This window comes from Loxodonta africana, chromosome 13 (assembly GCF_030014295.1).
Source record: "Loxodonta africana isolate mLoxAfr1 chromosome 13, mLoxAfr1.hap2, whole genome shotgun sequence".
NCBI classification, from domain to species: domain Eukaryota; kingdom Metazoa; phylum Chordata; class Mammalia; order Proboscidea; family Elephantidae; genus Loxodonta; species Loxodonta africana.
This window is the reverse complement of record NC_087354.1, coordinates 10,794,702-10,812,178: the sequence shown is the minus strand read 5'-3', so window position 1 is coordinate 10,812,178 and position 17,477 is coordinate 10,794,702. Positions and strand designations below refer to the sequence as shown.

General features: G+C 53.7%; 1 protein-coding gene across 4 annotated transcripts in view; it reads right to left on the bottom strand.

Annotated features, from left to right (window-relative positions):
- APBA2 (amyloid beta precursor protein binding family A member 2) overlaps window positions 1–17,477 on the bottom strand; it is a 287,682-nt gene that overhangs the window by 25,157 nt on the left and 245,048 nt on the right. For 3 of the 4 annotated variants that reach the window (XM_023539642.2, XM_023539641.2, XM_003420610.4), the window contains 3 exons: window positions 8,650–8,795; window positions 7,591–7,626; window positions 4,183–4,269 (listed from right to left, as the gene is read on the bottom strand). In XM_023539642.2, the coding sequence (XP_023395410.2) occupies window positions 4,183–4,269; window positions 7,591–7,626; window positions 8,650–8,795 (269 nt within the window). The remainder of the gene's footprint in view (window positions 1–4,182; window positions 4,270–7,590; window positions 7,627–8,649; window positions 8,796–17,477) is intronic. The other variant, XM_064296229.1, reaches the window with a different exon arrangement.

Below are 17,477 nucleotides of genomic sequence, written 5' to 3'. Positions count from 1 at the left end.
GCCTCAGCCCCAACTTTCAAAATGGAGCTTCACCAACACTCGAAGGCATGATGGCGGGGTGGGGCCTCTGTCTCAGGAAGAGGAAGAGCAGGACGCTGCCACCTGGCAGAGCCCGCCCCACCATGACAAGAGGTGGTTCCCTGTGAGGTGAGTGGTCTCACATCCACCACCTGGCCACGACGTCCAGCCGAGCACAAGAGTGAGTCCAGGCCAACCTCTGCCATGGAATGGGCTCTCTGCAGGGAGCACCGAGGCAGCATGCCTGACTCTGACCAGCCGTCTCCACGGTCCTCGGCAGGTTCATTACTCCCGACAGACAGCTTTTGTCATCTGACAGGAATCTCCACAGAGCATCTTCCTCACAACCCCCACCTAACAAGGCAGCACACAAAGGCTCTGAAAACCAATCAGTTGGTCTTTTGTGCCTTTATTCTCTTTCCATAAAAGGAAACAGGGTGCTCCTGCGATCTCTAAAGCCCTTTTCTTCTTCACAGAATCCATTTTTGCAGTGGATAGTGCTTCACATTTGTCTCGGGTACTGATCTGCCTTCTGGCCCAGGCTCAGAGGACGGTTTATAACCAGAAGAGGGAGGGCCACGGAAATGGCACAGTCGGGCCTGGCTCTGCAACATCCCCCGATTCCTGGCCTTTGTCAGAAATGCCGGAATCCAGCCCCAGATGTCACAAACTTGCCTCTCCTGAGCTCCCAGTGTACGGTAATGGCAGAGCCACCTCCTCGCAGACACAGGTGCCCACCAACATGGCCTCTGTCCTCTCTCCTGCCCCGAGTGGTCATCTCAGCCTCCACAGTCTCTCTCATCTGTTCCCACCTCTCCATACCCTCTGCCAAAATTAGTTATTTTTCAGCCAAGCCAATGTCCCACCTCAACTCTCTCTTCCAGTTCATCCTAAATAAGGTCACAAACTATAGATGGCTGTCCACGATCAGTCACCCCAAATTCCCAGCCTGGTGGCCAGGCCACAGATTTTCAAACCCTCTTGACTCAACTTCCCAGTTCTTGCCCGGGTCCAACAGAGACTCCTATCGTGACCTCCAGGGCCTGCTTGGGGCTGTGCTGGCTACTTCTTCTTTAGGGTGTGCCATCTCACCCACCTCACCAAGCCTGCTTGGCCCGGCAGGCTCCCACTCCCTGAGGCCACCTCAGGGATGCAGGTAGTTCCAATAAAGGAGTTCAGCCTCTGTGGATCAGCACAGTGAGCCAGGTGTGTCTCCTGTGCTCAACCTGTTGGTGGACTCCCAGGAGCTGGGCACACCTGCTCCTTCCTGCAACCTCAGAGCAACGGCTCCCAATGCAGGGGAAGGGGGGAGCTCCAGGAATGCCACAAGCAATAGGTCAGGTGTGAGCCGTTCTCTAGCAAGACAAGTCAGCCACATTCTCATCATGCAAAAAGAACAGAGGCGTCTCCATCAAATTCATTTCTCCACTGTGTGCAGATACCTGGGGTTTTCTCTTTCCCCCCAAGGCCTTATGTCCCCTTCATGTAAGAGGGACGTGGCCCAAGGACGGTAGGGCTTTCCTCACCCCCGCTGCAGAGCTGCTCAGGAGTCTGGGTCACTCTTCCAGCAAAGCAGCTCCAGGTCCCCCCACGGCCCTCTGCAGATTCAATGAGGGGATCCAGGTGGGCACAGAAGGGAGGGGAGATCATGCATTAGGAATATGCTCACAGCCAACTGGGGCCACATGGTGGCCAGCTACCTGTCTCCTAAAAGAATGAGGACTCCCCAGAGTTAGGGAACGCCAGCTGTGCCAGTGTCCTGGGAGAGGGCGGGGATGAACAAAGACACACTGAAGGCTCAAGAAGGCAGGCGCACCATGCTGCAAACTGTCAAAATGAAAAACTATTAAGGGCCGCCTTTTTTTTCTAAACTGGGAAGATCAGAAGGAGACAGGGCAGAAACACAAAAGAGAAGCCAAAGGGCTTCTTCTGGAAGATAAGGGACATGACAGACGTCCTTTAAAGTCTTCAGATGAGCAGAGGGGAGTGAAGTAGAAAATATGGTTGCCCAGCTTAGAAGAGAGAAAGTGGGCAGGGCTCCTCGAACCCCATCCTGAGACAGCATTGGCCTTGTTACCAGAAAAATACATAAATATTCTAGCTCTGTCCACTGAAAGGGCCAAGGAGCAGGAACACCCCAGTAGCAACGAGCACAGTCAGCACCCAGATGTTGGTTTCTAAAAGCCATTCCCCACTAAAAGGAACAGGGCTTGTTGAAGAAATGGCTGGTTCAGGTCTGGGGCCAGGGAAGCCCCAGGTGAGCTCAGAACATATGCTTATCTCAGAAGGCAAGGACAGTTAAAGACTGAGGGAAACATGTCAAAATGACCAGGACCCTGACTGAAGGCCACTGGCCCAATCTGGAATCATGTGAACACCGAAAAGAATAGCGACAGTAATGGATCACCACACAATAAGTAGAACAAACAAACAAAAAATGACCCAAGAGTCCATAGTGGAGCTTCAGAAAACAGAAAAGGAGAGGAGAAAGAAAATGCTCTTCTTTACAGAAAAAGGTCAGATGACAAATGCTGAAAGCATGACATAAAACTAGAAAATCACCATTTTGTACTGCCAATGTTGTAACCAATTTGGGTAAGACCGTCACTGGACACTAAGACCAGTAGGCAGGAGGTTAAGGAGTTATCTACCTGGTCTCAGGGCTTCAGTTACAAACAGCAAAGGTGCCTTTACACTGGGCATCTGGTTGGCATCATCCAGGCCAAGTGAGGGAGCTTTGGGACCTTAGTATGAGTGGGGGCCCTTCCTCTCCTCTCCCCACAGCCAGCTCCCTCTCAACTACCAAGTCCCAGTCAGACAGCCCTTCCTTCCCCAGACTTCCCTCCATGGAGTCAGCACCACGGCCTCCCTGCCCTAGTTCTCCATCTCAGCTCCTGGTCCTTTTTATTTGGTACGTGTCACTTCTTCCTCATTTATTTGTTTCATTGCCTTCCCCGCTGCTGATCAGCTCCCCGAAGCCATTCAGAGATACAAATGAGGAGCGGAATCATAGTCAGTGTTATGGACTAAATTGTGTTCTGACCCCTCCACAGATGAAAATGACCTTGTTTGAGAAAACAGTTTTTCTTTGCAAATATTATCAGTAAAGTTAATGAGGGTATACCTGAGGAGGGTGGGTCCTACTCCTAATCCCTTCTGAGTGGTATATTACCAAAGAAAAAGACAGGCTTGGATACAGTCACACAGTGGAAGGCAGCATGTGGGGATCCCTACAGCTGAGGAACGCCAAGGAAGCCCAGGGCTGCCAGAACTGGAACAGACAAGGAAGGACCTTCCCCTAGAGCCAGCAGAGACAGAGAGCATGGCCCTGTCGATGCCCTGAATTCAGACCTTGAGCCTCCAGAACTGTGAGGGAATAAATCTCTGTTCTTTAAAGCCACCACCTTGTGGTATTTTGTTACAGCAGCCCCAGAAGACTAAGACAGTCAGCTTGTGGCCCCTGGCAGGATGCACCTGGCTCACAGGCCTCAACTACTGTTGGAAAATCCTTCAGCCCCCTCCCCTCTGGAATGCCCCACGCTGAGGGCGATGGGCTGCCACAGGATTCTCAGCCTCCAGCTGTACTTCCTAGGCTCACATGTGGTGATTTCAGGAAGGTCACTCTAGATCACGGCGATTCGTTCACAGTTTCTGACTCACTCCTCCCTTTTCCCTCATTTTTTGTTCTCTACTTAATCCCAGCTGCAACAGCACACATGTCCCCCCCTTGGAGGTTTCTATCCTTCCCTGCTTGACGCTCTTCAGCCTCCTGCAACTGACACAAGTCCCAGAGACCAGAGTTACCAGCCTAGGGAAAAACCATCTCACCCAAACACCAGAGGGAGCGAAGTTCTTCTACACCAGAGTTTGTTCTCAGAGTTTGTCCCTGGGGCAGAAAACTAGGAGTTAAAATACACTCAGTTGCCACTGAGCTGATTCTGACGCATGGCGACCCCATGTGTGTCAGAGTAGAACTGCTCCACAGGGTTGTCAGTAGCTGATTTTCCGAGTAGATCACTAGGCTTTTCTCCTGTGACACCTCTGGGTGGACTTAAACCTTCACCTCTCAGTCAGCAGCCAAGCACACTGACAATCTGCACCACGCAAGGACTCCAAATGAGGCTCAGTCCGCATGATTTTCACAGCTGTCTTCTCAGCACTTACCTGTGTGTCTGCATTTAGAACCTTGATCCTCTGGGTGGAGATGAAGAGGTCCACTTCGGTCAGCGTCTGGGTGTCCCCCTCAGAATTCTAAGAAAGGACAGTTGATACGATGACAAACCAGGAACATTAACTTAAGCAGAGGCCTGGAAATTGTACTCACTCCCGAGCCCACACTGAGGGAAATGCTGCCTAAGAGGAAGCAGCCGTCGGAAAGCACCAATGCGTGCAGCCTTCCCGCGGGATTGGGGTTGGGTGGAGTCTAAAGGCAGTTTTTGCAGGGCAGAGAGAAGGAAGGAGGAAAGCTGGCAGCCAGAGCCTGAACATCAAGAGGAGCTGGCACCCGGGTCTCACGTTCCAGCATCCAGAGCGCAGCCCCTCTACTCAAAGTGGGGTCCCCGCCTGCTAACTGCTGCATTCAGTGAAGGCTGGGGACTTGGGCTATATTCCTTGGATTTTGGATTCTAAGTATCCCCAGAAATGGAGAAAAAAAATGTAAAAGAAGTTGAATTAAAATATCAGTATTTCCTTCTGATTTCGTCACAATCATGTGGGCTCCCAAGCAGGCTTGACCCCAGTCTTCCAAAAACCCTCAGGTGAACAAGACCTGGGACTCAACTCACTGTCTGGCTGCTGCCTTCAGGGTGACATAGAGAACCCCAAAAGAACAAATCTCTGCTACAGTGTGTTCATTATATGGCCCTAGTTGTTGTTGTTAACCGCCATGGCGTCGGCCCTCAACTCATGGTGACCCCGTGCACAATGGGACAAAATGCTGCCTGGCCCTGTGCCATCTCTGTGACTGGTTGCAGATTGGACTGTTGTGATCCACAGAGTTTTTATTGGTTGATTTCTGGAAGTAGATTGCCAGTCCTTTCCTCCTAGTCCATCTTAGTCTGGAAACTCCGCTGAAACCTTTCACCATCATAGCAATGCTCAAGCCTCCACTGACAGGTGGGTGGTGGTTGTACCGAGGAACTGAACCCGCTCTCCGGCATGGAAGGCAAGCATTCTACCACTGAACCACCATGGCACCTTACACAGTCCTTCCAAACCAAAACCCGTTGCCATCAAGTTGATTCTGACTCATAGCAACCCTATAAATATATATATAGGACAGAGTAAAACTGCTCCATAGGGTTTCCAAGGAGCGGTTGGTAGATTTGAACTGCTTTTGGTTAGCAGCTGAGCTCTTAACCACTGTGAAGCTGAGTTAACCACTGGTCTGCCCCAATCCAGAACAGTCTCTAACTGGATTTTACATCTGTGGGAATCCAGATACTACAGTGTAGTGACAATAAAATCCAAGTTCTTTTGGCTTGCTCACTGAGGTGATTCATTCTTTGTGGTCACTCAGAAACCTATGGTAGTGTACCTTCTACTTCAAAATAGCAGAAACTGTGATTTAATCTCTCACTAAAAACCCATAACAAAAAAACTCATTGTTTTCCCAACTCATAGTGACCTCATAGGGTTTCCAAGGAGCAGCTGGTGGATTCGAACAGCCTGAGCTCTTAACCCCTGCACCATAAGAGCTCCAATTTCTCACTAGAAAATCTAAAATAAAAAATCTCCCTGCTGACAATTCCTTGTGGATTCTGAGATACTTTAAGGCCCTGTATTAGAGTGATAAATTTGTATTTTTGCTCCGCTTTCAAGGGAAAAGCTCTTTGGGGCTTTTGGTCCAGTGCTCCTCTTAACTGATGAGAAAGACTGACAGAGCCCAAAAGCTCCAGGCGAGAAAGAATCTGCAGGGCTGCAGAGGAACTACTTTTTCTGTCTAAAAAACTAAGTTATATTTTCCGTAAATGTGCTTTAAAGGTTATATTCTGTGGTTGTAGCTCAAAGCCTTCTTACAAAGGTAGGTGAGCAGCACAGGGTTGCCCTGAGTTAGAATCAGCTTGACGGCCGGTGGTTTTCAAAGCAGGTGGAGCCAGAAGTGACTTATAAGAGTTGCAGGTGAGCTCTGATTGTTGTGGCAATTTCAGAGGAAACATGAACCCTGCAGTGAACTTGACCTGAGAAGTGGGGCTGACTAGAAGCTGATGAGGCTCAGGCTGTGGGTACATGGAGGGAGCGGGGACCTAATCAATGACAGTGAAGGAGAAGGTCTGTCATTGTGCCCCCTGCCAGATACAGGGGACCACCAACAATGTGGGTCCCACAAAGGGATGCAGGAGAGCATGTGGGACTCTGCACACCTAGGCGTGGGGGCTGGGACCCCAGAGTCCCCTGTCACCAGTGAGCCTGTGGGCTCTCGGCGTGAACGCCACTCCAGGGCCACCCTCACCTCTGGGCCATCCATTGGCTTCACCAGGTGCAGGAACAGCAGAGAAGGGGTCCTGGGCAGTGGCCCGAGCATCTCATGCCCCGAGAAGGAAGAAAACCCTGAGTCTAATGTGGTCAGCTGGCTGCCTGGCCTACTGTGGAGTCATTTCTGCACTGAGTCTGTCTGCGTCCCACCTTCAGGAGTGTGAGGGGGCAGGATCTCTGGACTTAGTTAAGGCCCCTGCTCCAGCTGCCCTGGTGTGGGGCAGGGAGATGCGGGTGTGGACCCTCTTCCTGGGGGGAGGCCCACCCCACACATGTAGGTTTGCAAAGCCGGCCCATTCTGTGTTCTTCAGAGCATCCAGCAGGAACTGTGCTCACTCAGAGGAGACACACAAGATCCCCCTCTCCTCTGGCCAAAGGGGAGCCAACGGAGATGCTGAGATACTACTGGGTGAGAGGAGATGCCCAGCTAGAGAGAAGTACCACTGCAGAGGGAGCCACCAGGGCTGATGTCAGGGCAAGGCGGGGAGGGCCACATCTCTTGCTGTTTAAACACTTATCTGCCCTGGGCCTCCTGACCCTGAGCGCTTTGGTATCTTCTGTAGTACAAGGATAGTCACACCTGCTAAATGACTAGGCTTACAAACTAAAGACCTAATGTCCCCCCCATCTTTAAGTCTGCCATGCTCCAGAAATACTTTCAATAGAGAAAGCGTCTCACGGGCAATCTTAGCTCCTCGTCATCCTGATCTAGCAAATTAAACTTAATGAGTCTTTACATATCAGAACAATGTAATTGCACTGTGCAGGCGGCCTCGGCAGTAGACACATCACACTGTCACATCAAGCGCCAACAGCGCGTTTAGAGATGTCTACAGAAACCGGTAACATCATTATGTTAGCCATGTTCCAGGACAGGGGAGGGGCTGAAAAGGAAAAGAAAAACGAGCAACACTCTCTCTAGGTGGGTGATGAAGGATAAGTCTCTTGGTTCCATTGAAAAGTCTGATACTCATCTACCCAGACAAAGGGAAAAACTGCTCTGCAGTGTTATCTGTATTTCTCACGGAGAACCCCACAGAACAGGACAACACAGCAGCACAAGCAAACACCACTTTCCAGGGCCACAGTCTTACACACCGCTTTCTTCTTGATCTTAGCCGCCTTCTGCATCCTCTGCGCAGCAGATGAGAGAAAGGAAAAACAGACACTCAGACGATGGGCAGGCAGTGCTACTTGGGTCTCGTGGTCAGCACCCCAATACTCAGACCCAGCACTGAGCAGAAGACCCCTGTGGGCACAGGCAGACAGCCACCCCTTCACCAGGGACACAGGCTGGGCAGGAAACCCCCCACTCTTGTCTCTCAATAGCTGGAACTACCGATGCTCATTCTGGTCTGTGGGGGCGTGACCAAGGATGGGAGAACGCTAATCTGCTGGAGGAGAGCATGGCACTCTCTAGGGTGGAAGAGTGAATGGATTTCTCAGGGCAGATGGGGCAGCCCAGGTCACTCTGCTGAGGGCACTGGCCACAGGCAGGGCTCCGCACCACCCCTGGGCTGCCCACTCTTTCCTGCCCACCGTGGAGGGCTGACACCCGGTGCCCCGTGGCCTCCTTTAACGGAGGTCGGTGTTTGCGGGGTGGGGTGGGTGGGCCGCCACGCTTTCTGCAGACACCACACTGCCCAGGGGGGCTGCTGCCTCCCTGCATGTCCCCGCCCCGCCTCAGCCAGCTCTGCGCCAGTCCGACACCAGATCAGGCAACACGCACCTAGAATCTGCAGGGGTATCAGAGTTTCCTGAGGTCATGCATTTAAATAAGACACAGGGCGGATCTTCTGCCCTCCTGTGGGCCCTATCAATGGCATAAAAATACACACCTGGTGAACTGGGACTTGGGGCTCCAAACAAGCATGTTTTACAACTAGAGTGCTTTAAAAGCCGTTTTTCCAGGTGCTCAGGAGTACTGGGTAATCCTCAGCCTGAGCATCCTCCTGTCCTTGCCAACGTCACTGGGGCCTTCAGGGTGCCTCTGCTGGCGTCCCTGCTTTCCCAGAGCTGTTGGGTCAGGGCACTTCCACACTGGGCTGACACACAAGGGCCCCTCCACAACACAACCACCCATCTTGGTACTCCCCAATTAGTCAGAACCTGGCACAGACGGGCTGGCGTTCGGGCCCCCCAGGGATGGAACACTACCTTGACGCGGCTGACGGCCTCCTGCGCCTGCATCATCCTGATGTTCTTAGACGGGTTCCGCTCTGACAGCAGTTGGGTGGACCCCAGGTAGTTGGCAGCAAAGATGATCCCATCAATCAGGTCCTCGGGCTCACAGGGCCCTGGAACTGAAGGGGCACAGAGTCAGGGCTCCACAATCAGGGCTCTCACGGCGGTGTCAGGGCTCCACAACACAGGGCTCACCAACACAGGGTTCACACGGGGAGCCCAAAGCACAGGACATGGTGGTGTCACGGCTCCCTGACACAGGGCTCTCACGGCAGTGTCATGGCTCCCCAACATAGAGCTTTCACAGCAGTGTCAGGGCTCCCCAACACAGAGCTCACACGGCAGCCCCTAAATCACAGGACACAGCCATGGCAGGGCTCCCCAAATTGGGGCTCTCACAGAGGTCAGGGATTCCCAACACAGGGCTCTCATGGTGGTGTCAGGGCTCCCTTACATAGGGCTCACACAGTAGTATCAAGATTCCCCAACACAGGGCTCACAAGGTGCTGTCAGGGCTCCCTGACACAGGGCTCACACGGTAGTGAAGACGGGATGGAAGGGCAGGGCACAGCCACCATCTGTGAGACTACTGAACATGGGCAAGTCACTGCACAAAGTCAGCCCCACCTAGAAAACTCACACAATGGGGTCAGGAGGGCAGTCCTGGGACCCAGGGAACAGTCACTGTGCCACCCAGTCTCCAGAGGGACAGACATGTGCTGCAATACCAGAGGGCACCATTCCCCAAACATGACAGCACTTCCCAAACCTTCCACAGAGCCCTGGGGAACTTGTGACTCATGGTTGCAGACTGTTCTTTTCCCCAAGTCCTTCCCACACCTGTCCTCCCTTCTCCCCTGTGGGCTCCTGCCTACCTGCAGCCTTTCGGGATGCCCAGCCAGCCTCTCAGATCCAGGCTGTGCAATGCGGTCCTGCTTCCAGCCTGCTGCCTCTAGACCGGCGCCGTACACCAGAACTCTCTGGGATGATGGAATATTCTAGATTTGTGCTGTCCAATGCAGCAGCCACTAGCCACATGTGGTTTTCAAGCACTTGAAATGTGGCCAGTGTGATTGTGTAACTGAGTTTTCCATTTTATTTCATTTTAATTAATTTAAATATAAGGAGCCACGTGTGGCTAGTTGTCTGCTGCACTAGACAGCGCAGTTCTAGCTAGGCGCTGGTGAACTTTTTCCGTAAAGGGCAAAATGGTAAATATTTGAGGCACTGTGGGCCACAGGGTCTCTGTGGCAGCACCTCACCTCTGCCATGCAGCATAAAGCAACCCAGACAATGTGTAAAGAGTGTTTGGATGCCCTCCCTGCTCCTGATTTCAGCCAAGCCTCTGGAGAGCAGTACCGCATGCGCACCCCCCCTCCTCTGCACACCCATACAGGCTCTGTGCCACCACTCCATGCAGGCAGCATCTGCTAATGCCACCCAGGGATTCCAGAAGACTTTTTTTCCATTGTCATTTCACCACTGTCTTCCTAAGACACAGTCTCCTGTCTCCTCCTCCCTCTCTGGCTGCCCCCTCTCAGCTTCCCACAGGCTCGCCTTTCTCCCTGAACGTCTGTGAGGCCTTCTCCAGCTGTGAGGCCTCTTCTCCTTCTGCCCTTCTTCACTGCCAGACCAATGCTCCACTGGGGCTACGGTGGCCCCTATGTGTAAATCACACTGCCATTCTCTGAACCCCAAATCCATATACTCAATAGTCCCCTGGAGGTTCCTCTTGGGCAGCTCAAAAGCACCTCCATCTCAAAATGCCTGAAGAGAACCCTCCACCCACCTCCATCCCATCTCTGCCACACCTCCCCACCTCAGATAATGCTGCCGTCACCGCCACATTCCCAGCTGTGTAGACAGGAACGCTGTCCCTTCTCCTTTACCCCCAGGTCCAAGCCATCCCCGAGTCCCATCAACTTTGCCCACCAAGCATATCTTGAGTCTGTCTACTTTCTCCAGTTCTGCCACCACTATCACCCACTGCCTCCTGGACAACAGCCCCCAATCAGCCCACATGAATCCATCACCCCCAGACGACACCCATGCTGCCCAAGGAGGTCCCTCTGGATCATGAGCCCGACCAGGTTCTCTCCAAACCTCTTGGGGCCTTCCATTATTCTCCGATGAAGGCAGGGCTTGCCCAGTTGGCCAATGCTGCCTTGCCAGGCCTGCTGGCAGCCACACACCCTTTCCTCCTGCACTCTGCCCACAGCGACATTTTTTGGAGCTCTGTAAGCACTGTACTTCCTCCTGCCGCAGGGCCTTTGCACCTGCTGCTCCACACCTGAAACCTTCCTTCACCTGTGACTCGGTGGTCACTTCTCAGGGAGCTCAGCCAGGATCTCCCGTTACGGTCCCTTCCAATACCATGCACCTTTTGTTTGTAGCATTTGTACACTCTCCTTTGTAGCTATAATTTGACCCTGTCGTTAATGCTTTTCTCCCCCATTATACACGCCTTAAGAGCAGAATTTAAGAGCAGAGGAACATAGTTATTGTTGCTGTCAGTTACAGCCGAGTCAGCTCTGACAGATGGCGACCCTGTCTACAACAGAACAGAACGTTACCCAGTTTTCCACCATCTTTGCAATCGTTGATGTGCTCCAGTCCATTGTTGTTGCCACCGTGTATTCTGAATGCCTTCCAATCTAGGGGACTTATCTTTCAGTACTAGCTCGGACAATAGTCTGCTGTGATCTATGGAGTTTTTACTGGCTAATTTTCAGAAGTAGAATGCCAGATCTTTCTTCCTCATCTGTCTTAGTCTGAAAGCTCCACCGAAACATGTACATCATGGGTGACCCTGCTGGTATTTGAAATTAGCCACTTGTTTTTAGATACATAATGATCTCCCTGCATGCATACAGGATAACTGCCCAAAATAAGCCCAATAGTTTAATTCCTTTGCGTTCTGATTATTTTTAACAGGAGGATACATCCCCTCCTCAGATGCTCACTTGCCCCCACAGGAGTACTTGGAAGCCTGGCCAGCATCCTCCCAAGAACCAAACTGAACCACCCAGCCCCCTAGCCCCTAGAAGCCACTGCTGCCTCTGAGCCTCCCTGGCTCTCCCCAACAGAGGGACCTTTGGGGACTACCATGGTCTGCTGGCAAAGCCTGTTCACAGCCCAGGGCCCTTGCCCAGCCCCGTCCCTGTCATCTGGGTCTGGAGAAAAGAATGTCTCCAGCCACAAAGCCAAAAGGTCTGTGCGGGGGGCGGGGGGGACCCCGGGGGGAGGGCTTCCAGAGACCATGTTCTGCAGCTGGAGGGAGGTTCCCTTCCAGAGACTGTACCCAGGGGCAGATTTCAGTAAGTGGGGCCTCCTTCCTGCAGTGACCACACAGGACCAGCACTCAGGTCCTTGTGGGGTAGAGCTGCCCTTCAGAGAAGGCCACCCTGGTGGCTCTGGGGAGGCCACCCTGCTGTCTGCCCTGGCTTCCTCCCTGGGGTGACTGGAAGGCACCCCATGGTGTATGACAAGAACAGCCACCAGCAGAGGGGCTAGAGGCCCCTGGTCATGGACCTACCTACTCCGGGGTCTGTGACACTTGCTCTGGGTGCAGTACAGAACTTGGGGCACAAGGCAAGGGTGGTGCAGAACTCGGGCCAGGCACAGCCAGAGCTGGGTGCACCATGCCAATACCATGAGCACTTTAGTATTGAAAGGAGCCTTGGCGGGGGGGCTAGAGCAGAACCCAGGAATTATGTGGGGTCGGGGACAGTGAGGAGAATGAGACCTATGGCTCCTCTCTAATTCTGCAAGCCCACACTCCCCTCCATACGGAGCTCTGATGGGAACGCAGCCCGGGGAAGGCACTGACCCCCTACGCATTTAGGAGGCAGGCCCCTCGGGACTAGGCTGTGCCCTGGGGTTGAGACAGCAGCAGGACCATGGCAGGGAGGTACCCTCTCTCCTGCGCTGATAACCATGCATAACACACAGAGAACTGCTACAGAGGGGACAGGGCCCAGGAGGAAGCGGCAGTGACTTGGTGGCCATTCCGCTGAGGAGTAGCAGGTGTCGGGGCCTGGCCCTGAGGAGACAAGCCTCTAACAATAAGTGCATGCTGTGGGGTGTTTCTGCTAAAGGGACATCACCCCAGGACCCCTTGAAGGGAGTGGGGTGCTCACTCTGGGTCACACGGAGGCGGCTGGGATTCCAAGACAGGCTGAGACTTGGTTCCTCTGCCAGCCCCTCAGCAGGGTTGTGCCTTTGGGCCAGTCACTGCCCTTTTTCCCACCTCGATTTCCTCTTGACAAAATGGGGAAGATAATTCCTGATTCGTTTACCTCCACCACGTTTTTGTGAAGATAGGATTAAAACTACGAGTTTCACAGATGTTAAAGGCATACACTGTGCAAGGCATTAATTAGTGAATTCCTGGCTTATATTCACATCTAACAGAAAAGACCAGTCCTTCCTGTGGATGAGGTCCGGCCAGCACAGCTGTGGCAGTGGCAGGACTTATGTGCTGTCTGGCCGGCCTGTGTGACACCCAGTAGGCTTCATGTGTTGTCCGGCAGGGCTTGTATGCCATCCGCAGGCCTCACGTGCCACCCAGCAGACTTCATGTGCTGTCTGGCAGGGCTCATGTGCCATCCAGCAGGCCTCGTGTGCTGCCTGGCAGGTTTCCTATGTTGTCCACCAGGCCTTGTGTGACGCCCAGCAGGCTTCATGTATTGTCCAGCAGGGCTCATGTGCCGTCCGGCAGGCCTCATGTGTTATCTGGCAGGGCTCGTCTGCCATCCAGGAGGCCTTGTGTGCTGCCCGGCAGGCTTCCTATGTTGTCCACCAGGCCTTGTGTGCCGCCCAGCAGGCTTCATGTGTTGTCCAGCAGGGCTAGTGTGCTATCCAGCAGGCCTCATGTGCCATCTGGTAGGGCTCATGTGCCATCCAGCAGGCCTCGTGTACTGCCTGGCAGGCTTCCTATGTTGTCCACCAGACCTTGTGTGCCATCCGGCAGGCCTCATGTGTTGTCCAGAAGGCCATGGACATACAGGCACACTACCCTCAGAGGGCAGGGATGGCCAGAGCACATGCTGGTTGAAGTGACAGGGCTGGCCCCACCCTGGACAGTGGCCTCCCTTCACCCTCACCAACACCAGGCACAGGCCTCTTCCAAACGTGGTACCTCTGGGACGCAGGGAGGTGGCAGACCTTTTAAAACTCCTGAGGCTGACATCATCTGAGGAGGGGCCCTGGCTGTGCCCAGAATCACCTGTGCAGCACCCGAAGGTACCGAGTCCTGGGCCCCACCCTGCGGACTCCGACTCAGTGAACCTGGGGCGGGGCCCAGGAGTCTTTATTTTACACCTACCCCCGCCCCCGAAGGTTACCCTAACTTGCAGCCAGGGTGGGGAGCACCTGGCCTCCAACAGACTAGAACTACCCACTCCCACATCATCTTAGAAACGAATCAGTTAGAAATGTCTTGAGGCCAAACCCCTCTGAAAGGGCACAGGCCAGCGCCGCCCCCGCACACAAGGGCTGGGACATGAACTGCCGGGGGACACTGCTCTGGACAACCTACCCCCAGCCCAAGGGAAAGAAAGGTTCAGATGACCCCTTCAGGGTTCCAGGCTTCACCCATGCTGCTGCTCCACCTTGGGTGCCTTGGTCATGTGCTCTGAGGACCACATGCCTTCTCAGCCAGCCTGATGCGTGCCCAGGGATAGCCAAGCAGGGCTAGATGCCAACGCCTGAGGCCACAGGACACGTGGCTCTGGTGGGAGAGGAGGCCCTCACTGTGGGTCAACCCAGGCCTGTCACCAGTTAGGGGGAAGCAGGGGCTACCCCAGCCGGAGGGCCAGAAGCCTCCACTGACCCATGCAGGCCCTCCACCTCAACCTCTGGGGAGTCTGACGAGAAAGACTTCTGTTTTCATTCTCTCCATGGTCTTGTTCTCCCCAGTAAATGTGGTCCAGAGGCACCTGACCAAAGGTCACCCCCCAAGGCGTCACTGTGATTTATATGGCCAGGAGATGGTGTCACTTTGCTGGCAAGTGCTGGTCGTCCCAGCGGCCCTCAGGGATGGCGCCTGGTAGTATTCGTGGCACCTGCGTCTGGTCCTGGCAGGTGTCCTCTCGCATCCATCTGCAGGGCAGGCACTCACGCTCACATGGCGGGGGTGTCTAGGCCTTCGCTCTGAACCCGGCTCCCACCTTCTGAGGCTGCTGCCCTGACTTCTTCCCATCATTTCTCCTATGGTCACATGACCTTGGACAGCTTGCCAGGCCTTCCTGAGGTTCATGGTCCTTCTCAACCCACGCCCCTGAGCAGATCTATTAAACACTGTCCACATTTCCCCCAAAGAGAGGATCAGCTGCCCCACTCCCTGGGAAGGGCTGAGCAACAGAAAAGACCCAAGAGGCCCACGAATGACAAAAGGCTTCTGCACAGCCCTGTCAGACTCCCCGCCTCTGCAGTGGACTCTTCTGATTTCCCGCCTTGCTCTGTGTTAACAGGAAACAATAGATACAGCGGTGCCACCATGTCCTGTGGCCAGCCTGACACAAGCCTACTTCACACACAGGGAAAGGAGAAGCTGGACGCAGAGAAGAGTGTCTGCTTGGGGGGCTGGTTCCCCGGCACAGCCCTCCACTCCAACTGTGAAATGCAAAGCCAAATCACACAGCTTCACAGAGACACTAAAGCAGTTGGCCCTAATTTTTCAGTATAAATAGTTCTTTTTTTTTTTTTTTTTTTTTTGCTTAGCTCTTGAACTAACCCTAAGCTGAGACCACCAGAGGGAGACAGAATGACAAAAGACTAAAGATATAGTTTCAAAGGAGATCCTGTCTCCCCAGAGGGCAATTTCCCCTTTTAATTTTATTTTTATGACATCCATCGCACTTACATAAGCATATGTATAATGTTATCAGTACAGCTTGGGGAAGAATAAAGAAGCAGCTTCCTCCCTGCTGGGCCCCCAGCAGCAAGAGGTAAGAAGCTTCCATTTCAAACACCCTCATCCAAAAACTCTAGGTCCTCTGACCTCTCAGCTATCCACAGAGGGAAAGGGGTGGGAGCCCCCAGAGCCATGCCTCAAAGGCCCGATCGACCCTGCTACCCTTGGTGAAAAACCTTCTGAAGGCGGGTCATGAATAGAGGTTTCCAACAAGCCAGACTGGATCCAGGTGGTGTCCTCTGGGAGCTGGGGGGCACAGACTGGTACCTACTTCTCTCTGGGGGTCTCGGTACGGAGCTAGAATGGAGCCAGAGCACAGCTGCAAGATGAGACTGTGGGTATGTGGAGTGTAGCACCCACACTCCAACACACCCGAGCTCTGTGCCACAAGTGGGCACTCCCACTTAGTCCTTGACAACCCCGCAAAGTAGACCTCACTGTCCCAGTATCATAAAGAAGGGCAGCCCGTGGTGGGTCAGATGCCTTTGCCCCAGCTCACAGGTCACTGATTCAATCACATCTCAGAGCTCCAGGTGTGGAGCTGTGACGACTGAAACCATGGCACTCACGGGCTAGAGGGAGGGCTGACATCGACTCTGAGGTTATAGGTAAACATATCATGATGGCCTACGGGGAGTGACACACGGGAAGGGCCCAGCACCAAGGATAAAGTAACAGGGGTCTGCCTCGGGAAGAATATGGACAGCTGCCCTTTGAGAGGAGGACTGAAGGATGAGAAGGAATCAACATGCCATAGAGGCAAAGGAGGAAAGAGCTTTCCTAGCGTAGGCAAGGCAGGTGCAAAGGCCCTGTGGTGGCAAGAGTGACAGGGAGTAAGATGCCTTGGAAGAGCTACAAGATGTTCAGATTGCTTGGGCACAGGAGTGAGACGGCAGTTGGAACAAGTCAAGGCTGCACAGAAAGTGCTGGCCAGATGTGAGGGCCCTAGGCTACCAGTCACTCCAGGGTATCAGTCAGGGAGGTGGCTACAGAGAGCAGAGAGCAGAGAGGAAGAAGGGCGAGCAGCTCGGAGGACACTCAGTGGTGCAGACAAGCATTGATGGTGGTGCAGAGCGGGATGGTGATGGAAAGGGGAGACCACAGCAAACAGATCCACTCTGCGGGTTACGCCGACAGGGCTAGGAGCTGGACTGGAGTATGAGGTGAGGGTGAGGACTTACAGCTGGCTGCACGGCTAATGAACAAGGTGCTGCCCGCTGAGAGGCAGCCCTGGAGGAGGATGAGGTAGAGTGGGCAATCTGTACAAGTTTCTCTGAGACCTGAAGTCTTAGGAGGAGGCACCTGGCTTCAGTAGTCCGGGTCGGTGAATGTGACTTGAGAGCCAGCTGTGTGGAGGTCCTGAGTAAAGCCACTGGCATGGGTGAAATCATCGGGGGAGGGCATGGAGTGAGGCGGGACAAGGGCCCAGGACCCAGCCATTCTGAGCTCCAGCCTCCATGTCCAGTGGTGGATAGTGAATTCACAAAGGGCATGGAGAAAGGTCTGACAGGCAGAGGACTGGGGAAGCCAGGGGCATGGGTGCCATGGAGGCCAAGGAAGGGAGGGCCTCAGAAAGGAAGGTGTGCCCACCTTCACCTGTGCTGGGGAGAGGCCACCGGCATTTATTCTTCTGTGTTCACTGGGCATCGTGACTGGGAGCCAGCTGTGGCCTGAGAGCTCTTTGGGAGGAGACCCTGAGAGCTCTTTGGGGCAGGAGTCAGCAGTGTGCTATGGAGTGTGGGTGGTCTGTGTAGAAATGAGGCAGGCTGAGAAGGAGGGGAGAAAGGTGGAGAGAAGTTATGGACAGGTGTAGGACGGGGAAGATGGGTTCAAAAGCCAGTGGAGGAGAGAGCGGAAGATACAGGACAGAGGGTAGGTCAGATCA